This window comes from Typopeltis vanoorti, chromosome 1 (genome assembly GCF_054136105.1).
Source record: "Typopeltis vanoorti isolate ZY-2024b chromosome 1, IOZ_Tvanoo_1.0, whole genome shotgun sequence".
In the NCBI taxonomy this organism is placed as follows: Eukaryota; Metazoa; Arthropoda; class Arachnida; order Uropygi; family Thelyphonidae; genus Typopeltis; species Typopeltis vanoorti.
The window spans coordinates 90,588,302-90,600,660 of NC_143549.1; the positions used below are offsets into that span (position 1 = coordinate 90,588,302).

The window sequence follows — 12,359 nt, forward strand, 5'->3', positions numbered from 1 at the left end:
ATGATTTAGATTTTTTCTTATCAGAGATGCAAGAAAAAAGTTTCTCGGTCTCTTCATGTCCTGGTATGTTCATTCCAAGGCTTGGAATGAACATACCAGGACATAAAAAAAAAAAAAAAACATACAACACTGACAGATGTAATACCCTGATCTGCACAACCTCAGCTATAAATTAAAGATACCAAGAAATTATATACTGGGTTTAATCCTTTATCTAAGTAAGCAAACAAGTTTGCTCTGAACTATTTTCAGTATAACCAAATACAACCAATTTTTAGTATAACGAAGTGGAAAAACTTTCAGCAACTATCTCTAATCCAGAGTGTTCTAATAATAACATGTGACACCTTTTGGCAACTCATATATGAAAATATGACTTGTGCATTACTTCAACCTTGGTGTCACCTCTAGGTTTGGTTCCCACTGACGAGACCTCACTAAAGTTCAAACTGGTCTAGGTAGTGACCTTTTCCATAATGCATAGCATTATGCATACTCGTAAGGATATGTGCTTTGCATACTAAGGCAAGTGATGTGTAATCATAAGCTTCTATATACGAGTTGCTCCAGTCTTGAAAATAGCTCAGGCGCAAACTTGTTTGCTTACACTTGGATAAAGGATTAAACCAAGTATATAATTTCTTGGTATCTTTAATTTATAATAGAACCAAGTGGAAAAACATCCAACAATCTCAGATTGCTTCAAATTAAATAAAGTAATTTAATTAGTAGTTGATTATAGGATTTATATTGCATCTGCATGTATTTTAAATGTAGTGTTGTCGTTGTTTATGTTGTCATATGATGTATGTTGCCTGACATTGTTATGTTGTAGAGCATTAGAGATCCTCTTTCTCCATGCTTTTTTTTTGTGTTGTATTGTTCTTTTGAGTTTGTCTAAATTATTCCTCTTTAGTAATGATGATTTCTCCTTCAAGAAATGACTATTACTAAATAGTAGGAATATTTTCAGTTGGTGCAGAGTATTAGCTATCCCTTCAGTTTTTTTTTTTTTTTCTGTGTTTTATTATTCTATGGAGTTTATCTAAATGCTCCTGTTTAGTAATAGTCATTTCTTCTTGTAGGAAATTGACCAAAATTTTATCCTTGTGGTCCCAAGAGATGGTTGCCACAGTTCAAGTGTCATTTCCAGTAATCGTGGCTCTGTAAAGGTCAGTATTTATCACAGGTCTGGTAAGATTCCAGATCACCACACATCTCTTTGCAATTATAGACAGTTATTTCATTTTCCCCCTGTTCTTAAGTTGGGGGGAACCACTGTTTACAGCATGGTTTTTATCCTTGCTTTCAAAAATTTATAATTTACAGTTGTATTTGATGTGTGAAATATTGGAAAAAAATAATTTTTGCATTTCATACATCAGCTTGAACTTGTCTCTCTCTGTCTCAGCAGTTACATATCTTATGAAAAAGATATTTTCCTTTCTTTCAATAAAATTAAAAGACTGAACTTTTCTCCCCCCCCCTCCAAATAATTTGTACATATCCCAAAAATAGAGGAACATTTTAGAAACTTAAAATGTTCCTCTATTTGTTTTCTTGATGTATATATTACACCTTGAAAAAAAAAAAAAATTACATACATATTCTATGTAATTTATGATAAATGAGTAGCATTGAAAATTCAAATGCACAAGTCGATGACCTTATTCCAATAAATTCTTAGTTTCAGAATCTGCACTTTTCTCTTCTTTCTTGCCAAACGCTCTTTTGGATTATTTGTTGTGTTCTTATTTTATTTGAAAGAGCAGTTACGAAAAATCCTTCCCCACCCCTGGTGGAAGATAAGTTGTATGGAATGACGAGATGGCAGTTAGTGTGTGAGGGGAGGGCATTGTTGTTTGAATGGTCATTTAGGCTGACATCAGAATGATCAACTTTCACATAAAGTTTGGATAATAAGTAAAACACCATATAACTTTCAAATTTAGAATGGTGAATTTTCAAATGTTGGTTGGAGTTTAGAAAAATTAAATAACTGTAGGTAGAATATTAAGAGGTTATGTACTTATCACAAAATATTATGTTATGGGAGTCTCTCAAAATTGCAAAAAAAAAAAGCTTATTTGAGCTGTTCATGTGAATGATCAAGGAATTATCAAGTAAGTATTCCAGTGCTAGTGCCTATTACCATTGATGCTTTTTACAGTTTTATAAAAATGTTTTTTCATGAGTTCTCTTTCTTTTTTTTTCACTAGCACAGATTTTTGTGGTGACCGTGGAGTAGATATAACTTTAGAAACATGTAAATGTGGCAAAATATTTGATTAATTTTAAACAGCTGTTTTGTTCTGGAAAGAATAATTCAATCCATCTTTGGAACAACAGTTATAAAATATAACTTAAAGTAAGAATTTATAACAATCAGCTATCAATTCAAGACAGATATTGCAGCTAGGGATAAGTATAACAAAATGGAATCTGGTCAGATAGAAATCCAACAGAACGAAGAGTTAACACTTGTGTGTATCTGGGGAGGTTAACTAATTGCAGCTATTTAGGATTAGAATTTCCCACACTTCTGTTTTGGATAAACCATCATCAAATTCTGTACATACTATCAAGGGATTACAGGATTTTCAACAATTTTCCTCCAAATTAGTCAATTATTTGACCATATTGGAGTCCTGACAGACATTATGTTTTGGTTTTCTAATGCACTTTTTACTCTGTCAGTCCACCGAAATCTTGTTCTTCCTCATGATCTTTTTCCTGGCATCAAATACCTGTTATACACATGGCATGTTTTTTCCTGATATCTATATTTTTAATGTGATTCTGCCTTTAATATCATCTGTTCACTCTAATTTTTCTCAAAACTCATATCTGTGGTCTCCAGTCTTCAATCAAGTGTTTCATTTCTAACCCAGCTCTCGGCTCCATAAATTAAAATTGGTCCGAACACGGTCCTGTATATAGCTAGTTTAGCATTTTGACAAATTTTTATTTTATTTCATATAATTTATTCATTTGACCCCTCACCATATCAAATTTGCTTATTATGTTGTCTGTTTTTATGTTTAAGTTCCCATTTTCTTGACTTTCTTTGTCAGTTGTCTTCTCTAATGACTCGAAAAATTTCTCCATGTCTTCCTTAGTAGAATTTTCTGTGTGATTGTAGGCACAAATAAATCTTGTTCTTCAATTCCTCATTTTGATATTTGTTCACATTATCATTTTCCTTTTGTGTGTTAGATCCAATGGCCTGTCATGGCCAAGTAACTTGGTTACTTGGAAACCAATTAATGCTCTGATAACTCTAGACCCCCCCGCATATATGGGCTCCCAAAAATACACAAAGAAAATGTGCCATTACGTCCCATAGTGGATGGCATCGATTCCCCCACTTACAAACTAGCCAAGCATTTAGCCAAAGCACTCTCACACTATACTGGCAATACACCATCACACATAAAAAACTCAGCCCGCTTCAAAGCCAGTATAGAAAACCTTACACTCCAACATAATGACATAATGGTCAGTTTTGATGTCTCCTCCCTATTCACGAATGGCCCCCTCAAAGAAACCTTAGAGCTAATCCAAGCTAAATTTCCTCCCGATATCTCAGCCCTATTTCAGTTTACAATGAACTCAGGCTATTTCGTTTGGCAGGAAAAATTCTACAAACAGATAGAGGGGACAGCCATGGGTTCACCACTTTCCCCACCCTTGGCCAACTTCTTCATGGAGATGTTTGAAGAGAAAGCCTTAAACTCAGCCCCACAAAAACCTACCATATGGCTTCGCTACGTTGATGATGTTTTCGTTATTTGGCCACATGGCCCGGATTCACTACTCTCCTTCCTAACACACTTGAACAACCAACACCCTAGAATCAAATTCACCCTGGAAAAAGAGGAAAACAATAACCTCCCCTTCCTAGACACACTAGTCATCCGCCAACCTGATGGAACCTTGGTTTTCTCAGTTTATAGAAAACCCACCCATACAGGCAGATACATTCACCAATAATCCCCCCCCCCTCACAACAATATGGAGTTATTAAAACATTATTCAACAGGGCAAAAATAATCTGTTCTAATGATCAAGCCCTAACCACTGAACTAAATCACAAAAACCGTGACACTTTCTCAGCCAACGGCTACCCCCTCCAAAAAATCCAAAAAATACTTAACCCAGTTATCCACAACCCACCACCCCTCCCCTTCACAAAAAAGATTACTCTAAATCCATCACTATTCCCTACATCAGAGGCACCTCGGAAAAAATCAATAAAATCTTAAAAAAACATGACTTGACCACTTGTTACAGACCACATAGAAAACTGGCATCCCTTATCTGCTCCACCAAAGACCAACCACTTCCCCTAGACCTACCTGGTGTATACTAGGTCCCTTGCAGCTGTAAACTGTCCTACTTTGGCCAAACAGGCAGGACAGCAAATATCAGAATCTCAGAACACATGGATTACATCCGATTTCATCAGTACAGCCACTCTGGGCTTGCAGACCACGCTCTGGATACTCGCCACAGAATAAGATGGAAGAAAGCCGCAGTAATACACCGCAGCAAGTTCAAGTATGAAAGACTATTCATGGAATCAGCCTCGGTCCTTAGGAACATGCCAAACCTCAACAAATTTGGATACATGAAACTGCCCCAAATTTGGGAAACTTTTATCAGAAGAACTTAAGGCCAAGAACTACCAATATAGCCCGCCAGGGGGCACCATCAGGACTTTAGGAAAACGCTAGCTTCCTAGCTTCAGTCTCATTTGCTGTTATTAGTACTTGTGTGCACGTGTCTTTTTAGTAAGTTCCCAAGAAGATGGCAACGTGACGTTCGCCGAAATATTGGAAAGTATATATTAAAGTTTATTTAATCTATATTTCTAGTATACGCTGTCAATTCCTTAAATATTAGTTATATCAAGGAGAAAGATGAATAACTACATTCAAAATATGACTCATTCTTATGTTTAATTTATCAGTCCTAAATCATTACTCCAAATATCCAGAATATCTTTATCTTCAGTTCTTATAACACCTACATCATCTCTGATTACCTCCCATAGTATTCTTGCTTCCATTTCAAAGCTTGTGCAATAGCCTCCAGGATATTTTGCTATCTTCATGATATTTGCCTTCCATATTTTTATCAAAATCATTATTCTATACTTTTGATATTCTTTCTTCTCTTCTACTTCTTATGTCCATGGTGGACACAACAATTTCACATTTGCCTATCTAGCGGAATCAGTCAATTTTTTCATTCACTGAGAGTCTAAGGTTTGCTTCTTTTTTTTGAACTCTTTCATTTTTTTCTTGAATAATATTTATGTAGCTGTCTATAGCTCACCTCTGAAATCTGCTCGATTTTAATTCCTTCTAAAACTTTCTTACATATTTTTCTTTTTTTATGATGTTCCTTTTTATTCTGCTTAAAACAAAGTGTGATCACTTCCAATTTCAAATCCTCTGTATATTTTTTATCCTGAACCACTTGTGAAGATATCACAATCAAGAATGACAGTCAACAAGACTTTTTTTTTTTTTCCTATTATCATCTTCTTCCCATGTGACTATGTGCACATTGAGTGGTGAGCTAGAGTCAGCTCACACCAGCTATTTGCTAAATTTTCAAAAATTTTGCAAGCTGGTTGTTAAACCAACAGTGCTAATAAACCGTATGGTGGCATGTGCTTTGATCCACAATGACTAGTGACATTTGGACAATAAGCTTGTATGTTGCGATAGGGGAAAATCCAGCCACATGCTTATTTCAGCACCCTTTTTGTTTTCTCCTCTCTCCTCTCCTATTTGGCAACCTGTGCAGAGATTATCTCTGTTAGCAATTTTACAGAAATATTATTTTTATTTTTCAACAAACATTGCTTAAAAATGAAATCAAAGATTTCATGTTTCCAGAATTGTCATGAACCTAATAAGGTCATTACCCTAAGAGGAAGCAGCCTAGGCAAAATTAAGCAGATGAATGGAAGTTGTTTATAGTACCGCGCAGTTAGCCTAGTGGCTTTGCACTTCGCAACCATATGACTGGGGAAGGAGTGTCCCAGGTTCGATTCCCGTTGTAGACGTGAGGAATTTGAGGATCTTCCTCAGGCATAGCCAAGTTAGCCGGTCTTGGGCGCGGTCAGTAGGGTTTTTCCTGCCAGTTTATCTGGCGTTTTTCATCCCGCAAACAGGCAAACCGGCCCCGTGAACATACGCCTCTACAGTCAAAAATATATCCCCCCCCCAGCGGCAGACCAGGCGACGGGTCGGTTGGGAGTAGTACTAACAAGAAGTCGCATCTAAAAGTAACACGCGGACCCTGCATAGGAAGCGGGAATAACGCGTAGAAGAAGAAGAATGGAAGTTGTTTATACTTGGAAGGGGAGGGGGGTATATTCTCACTAAAGTAGAACTTGCCATGGTTTTTTAGTGAACTAGTTGTTAAAAATTCACAAACATACCTCTTGCTTTCCTGTTTTGATCACCAACAGTGACCAGCTTTTTCTTTGTGTCAGTACTGCATTCTCTAGCAACTTGATTCCAAAATTCCTTTTCTACTGATTCTTTACTAGAATCTTCTGTGGGCCCATGGATTCAAAGTTATATTGTCCAATTCCTGATTCCAGTTCACATAACTCAAGAGATTAGTAGGATGAGGAAAAAAAAAAAGAAACAGATGGTCTGAAATAAGAATCGGGTTCATGTGAATAAATGAGAAACCAAGGTAAGGAGAACATTTATGTACAGAGACTCTATGATTGCAGTACTTAACGAAGGTATAACAAAATCATGTTTCCCTGTTGCAAAAATTAACCGTATTAGTCATACCATCTGGATTCAGAAAGGTAAGACGAAAGAACCAATTGTGTTGGTTGGCACTAATGATCTGAGAGATGATGGACGAAACAAAACTGAACAGTGAGAAGGTGACAATTGCAAGTCTCTTGTCATGCTGTGATAGAAACTAATTAAGGAGGGCACTGATAGCAAATGAATCAGTATGGAGTTTGTGCAGAAGGAAAAATATAGGATTTGTGGACCTGTGGTCTGAGTTTGATGGAAAGAAGGATTTGTATATGCTAACGGACTGCATCTAAATGGGTTTGGTGTCTAGAGAAAGAGAGAGGGAGCTTTGCTCATTAAGCATGCTGAAGCACAAATTCAGGAAAACTTAAACAATTAGGGTGGATGCAGGTGAGTGTGTGAATGCACCCATGAAGCGAATGGGTATGAGAATAACCAACAAATCCAGAATCTAGTCTTTCAAGTAATAATATTAAATAGAGTAATCAGTTTGGTAAGTAAAGGTGGTTAGAGTCTGAAGAAGTGTTGCAGTTTCTACACATACCAGCCACTGAAATACAGATGTATAAACATTATTTACATCAGTGCTTCCCAAACTTCTGGATGTCAGGGCCCCCTTTGGAAAAATTAAAATATTTCATGGCCCCCCTCGAAAACAAATCGTAATATATACATATATTATTATAATATTTATTGTATTTATATTCAATACAGAACATACACAGCGAATATTGCAAAAATCAAATGCAAATATTATATTTTTAGCATCTTGCATACACATTTGGCATGGCACATCATCTCATATTGTTATACAGACAGATATATTGTTATTGTACATTTGTAGTACAAGCACATGAAACATAAAACAATTAGTAATAAAGAAAGAATTAAAAAACATAAAAGAAGTTTAATAACAATTTAATGTGATGCATGTGTTTCAATACTTTGTAAAGGGTAGATCATGCCTGAGTAACTTGCTCGAGTTTTATAACAAGGTGACAGCTGAACTGGATAAGGGAAATGGGTTTACGGTGATACTGCTGGACCTGGAAAAGGCATTTAACAGGATAATGCATGGAATTCTAATCCGTAAACTACAACATATGGGAATGGATATAGGGTTGGTCAGATGGATAGGTGGGTGGTTGATGGAGAGATATCAAAGAGTGGTTTATTCAGGAGTGGAGTCCAAAAGATGGCCTGTGACTAGTGGGGTACCGCAGGGTTCTGTTCTTGGACCACTGCTGTTTAATCTGTTCATTAACAATATAGGGAAGGATCTAAGTGGAACAGTTCATTTGTTCACTGATGATGCAAAGTTGGGGGGGGGCGATAGTGGATGCAGAAGATGTCAAAGTCTTGCAGGATGATTTGGATAGATTGGAGTTCTGTGCTAAGGAGAATGGATGTCAATTTAATGTGACAAAATGTAAGGTTATGCATTTTGGGGTGAAAAGATTATACCACATGGGTGGAACTGTACTCCAAGAGATTGATGAGGCCATGGACTTGGGAGTGTTGGTGGATAGGGAGATGAAGTTTAGGGGGCACATTGTGAAAGTAGCTAAATCAGCTCATCAATTCACTTGGTTGTTGAAAAATACCTTAACGAGCAGGGACAAGCAAGTTTTTGTACCTCTGTACCGAGCCTTGATAAGACCTCATATCGACTACTGTGCCCAGATTTGGTCACCTCGGTTTCTTCTTGATGGGGAGGAGGTGGAGAGGATCCAGAGGCGAGTGACTAAGATGATAGCAGGTCTATGGAATGAACCATATGAAAACAGGTTGAAGATTTTGTGGGTTGCAGAAACTGGTTGATAGGCGGAAAAGGGGAGATATGATTGAGACATTCAAATTGCTAAAAGGATTCTATAAGATTAATTCAGAGGATATTTTTTAGATCAGGACTGGTGGTGGGAGAACTAGGGGACACCTATGGAAGCTGGGCAAGAGTGTGGTTAGCAGTGGTGTTAGAGCTGGGTTCTTTACTTTTAGAGTGGTAAATGAGTGGAATAAGCTGCCAGAGTCTGTTGTGGGTGCTATGGCAGTGAGTGAGTTCAAGGCAAGGTATGATAGATACTGTGAGAATGTCGTATAGTTGTGCGGAGATGATGTTTAGGGCCTCCCTCGATGAGTCTAAGGACTCCCTGGAGTAGCCCGAAAATAATAATAATACTGCTACACAAAAAGTCAGTATCAGGTGAAATATTTGAAATTGCAATTCTTAGATTTCTGCTTTGAAATGAAACTTATATTATAAGCATATGTTTACTAATATTCATTAAGTGCTGAAATATGCATGAAGCAAAATTTGTGAACCCGCACCAATGTGTGTGATTTTTTTCCCATTAAAATATAAGAAATAATAAAAATTAAATACGTTTCTTTTAAGTTTAAAAAAATCTACTTAGTCTTAAAACATTTTCAGTTTGTTTTCATTATTTCACGGCCCCCCTCAACAAAACCTATGGCCCCCAAGGGGGCTGCGGCCCACAGTTTGGGAAGTACTGATTTACATAACACCTTAAATACTTAGTCATGTGTGTCATCACATGTTCTAGCAACTATTTAAGAATGCTGTCGGTAATCATCAATAGTGTTGATCACAATAGGAAAAACAAAGGTTCATTCACAGTTTGATAAAGGGCTTACTGTAGGTGTCTGGAGCCACGATTTTGAAAACAGCCAAGCTGACTGATTTCATCTCAAAGATGAGATATCCCGGTTTTTAATCAGTGTAAAAATAATTCACATTGCTTGTCTAAGAGGTGCAATCCTATGACAGTCACAGTATACTTTGTTCTGTACTAATGATGGACAGAGAATTTGGCAGGAACCGCATGAAACAGTGAACCCAGCTTGCTTTGTAAACACAATTCATGGTTCTGGAGCTGGTGTCAAGGGGTGAGGCATATTCATTTGGTACAGATGGGTCCTTCTGATATTGCTGGAAGGCCAGGTGTCTTCCAAGGAATATTTGAACATTCCTATTGTTCAGCAGTGGTTCAGTGAGCATAACAGTGACTTCCACCATATTCCCTGGCCACCACAAAACCCAGATCTGACCCTCATTGAGAATGTATTGGATATGTTAGAAAAGCAGATCTGGATTAAAGTCCTCTTCCATCAAATCTGCAGCAGTTAAAGGACTATCTAATGAACACCTGATATTTGTAGATGTTATCCAACACCTTGTGGAATCTATGCTAAACTGCATAAGTGCTGTAATTTGGACTAAAGGGGGGTCCAACACAGTATTAAATAAAATTTTCTAATTCACTGGCCAGTATGTGTGTGTGTATATATACTAATGCCAGAAGTATCAGAACAAGCAGGAGGAATTTTTGGTATTGGTTAGTGCAAACTTGCAAAAGTTATAGGCATTGGTGAGACTTGGTTAACAGTAGATAATGAGTGACAGGGATAAAATATGAAGAGTTTAGTATTTCAGAGAAGTTAAGATGGAAGGAAGGGTACTACTGATACTGATAATAGTAGATGAATTGCAGCCAAAAAGAATGGGAGATAGGCAGGAGGGTGGCTGTTCATTTGAAACAGTCTCGTGTGAGATCAACACCAATAAGATAAAATATACAGTTGGTTGCTACTATAGGCCAGGAGGTTCCAGGGATGATCTGAAAAACATGTATTAGCAATTTAGTACAATTCGTTCAGGTCAAGCGATTATTATTTGGAACCTCAACTATGGAGATATAAATTGGAAAGATTGCATGATAGAAAGGAAATGGAATTTATACACCTACTGAGAGATAATTATTTGAGGCGATGGATGGGATTTGGGATGCAAAAGTATTGGACCTGGTCACAGGATCAGAAGAGCTATCCATAACCAAGGTGGCCACCTTCCTTCCAATTGGAGAAAGTGACCATACAGTTTTGACTTGGGAAATTGTAAAACATGATGAATATTCTGTCAAGAAAGGATATATGTTGAACTACAAAGTAAAACATGAATATTCACTCAAAAAAAAAGCATGTGTGGAACTGCCAAGTAGGCAATTATGACAATTTAGGAAGAAACTTGAAGTTGTGCAATGGCATTAAACCTTGCAAAGAAAGGATGTCAGTAGTGCATGGGAGATAGTTAAGGGATATCTAGAGGAAGCAGTATTAAATTCCATGTCTAAGGTAAAGATGATTAATCAGGTATGCTTTAGATGGACAAATCATATCATTAGTCATGAGCTGCAGAAAAAGAAAATGCTGCAAAGGGTATATAAGGAGAAAGGTGAACAGCAAAGTTATAAACAGTACAAGAGTCAGAGCAAGAAAGGTGACCAGCATGGTAAGAAGGCAAAATCAGATTATGAAAAGAAGCTAATTTAAGTCTCAGCCCTGATAGAGTTCCAAGGGCATGGAAAGAGGGAAAAATAAGTCTCTTGCATAAGGGAAGTTCTAAGAATGCAATAGCAAACTGTAGATCAATTAGTTTCTCAGGAGTGGTGCTAAAAATACTGGAAACATTGGTCAAAATGAGATTCAGGAATGGTTGTACAGAAATATGATACACTATGAGATGCAACATGACTTTGTGAAGGGTCATGCCTTAGTAATTTCTAACTTTTTATAATAAAGTGACAGCTGAGTTGGATAAGGAAATGACTACAAAAGGATTCTGCTGGATTTTGCAAAGGCATTTGACAGAATGCCTTTGCAAAACAAGAGAATAAATAGAGGATGGATTTGACACTAGGTATGTGGATAAGAGGGGGCTGCTGGACTCTCAAAAAGTGGTATATTAAGGAGTAGAATCCAGTCAAAAACTAGTGACTAATGGTGTGCCACAAAGTTGCATGCAAATGAAAGGAAATATTCAGTTGTTTGCTGATAATGTAAAATTAGGTAGAATAATCAAGGTGATGGAGAGATTGCATGATGATTTAAATAGGCTGACAAGTATGGATGTCAGTTTAATGCAGAGAAATGTAAAGTTATGTATTTTGGGATAAATCGATTACAAGCAGTGTATCACGTTGATGGAACTGTCATCATCAAATTCCTGCCATGTACCCTCAAGGGGTGTACAGGGTTGATGGAACTGTACTCCAGGAAATAGATGAAGCTAGGGACGGTGGTAGATAGAGAGTTGAAGTTTAAAGGACATATTGCTAATGTAGCTCATAAGATTACTTGACTATTGAAGAACACACAAGTAGAGATAAAGAAGTTGTTATTCCTCTTTATAAGGCATTAATGCACCAATATCTGAATTAATGTGCACAGGTGTGGTCTTCTGGGTTTTTTGGGGGATGAGGAAGTGGTGGAGAATTCAGTGGCAAGTGACTAAGATGGTAGTCTGTGTGGGATGTTCCCTGTGAGGATAGATTGAGTGTGTGTGGATTGCAGAAGTTAGTTGATAGGCAAAAAAAAAAAAAGAGGGTGCATGATAGAAACATTGAAGTTACTTAAAGGGTTTTATAGGATTGATGCAGAGAAAATATTGACAGAACAAGAGGTCCTCCCTGGAAGTTGGTTTCTTCCTCTAAACAATTACAACTGTTTTGTAGCATTTTGTGTATAATTATTTTTAATGGA

At 37.1% G+C, this 12,359-nt stretch overlaps 1 protein-coding gene across 3 annotated transcripts in view; it reads left to right on the forward strand.

Moving 5' to 3' along the window:
- Nucleotides 1-12,359, forward strand: part of LOC150110194 (katanin p80 WD40 repeat-containing subunit B1-like) — a 351,290-nt gene that overhangs the window by 270,854 nt on the left and 68,077 nt on the right. For 2 of the 3 annotated variants that reach the window (XM_090392102.1, XM_090392108.1), the window contains one exon: nt 1,086-1,172. The exons of the other annotated variant lie outside the window; for it this stretch is intronic. In XM_090392102.1, coding sequence (XP_090248228.1) covers nt 1,086-1,172 — 87 coding nt within the window. The remainder of the gene's footprint in view (nt 1-1,085; nt 1,173-12,359) is intronic. 3 annotated transcript variants of the gene reach the window in all.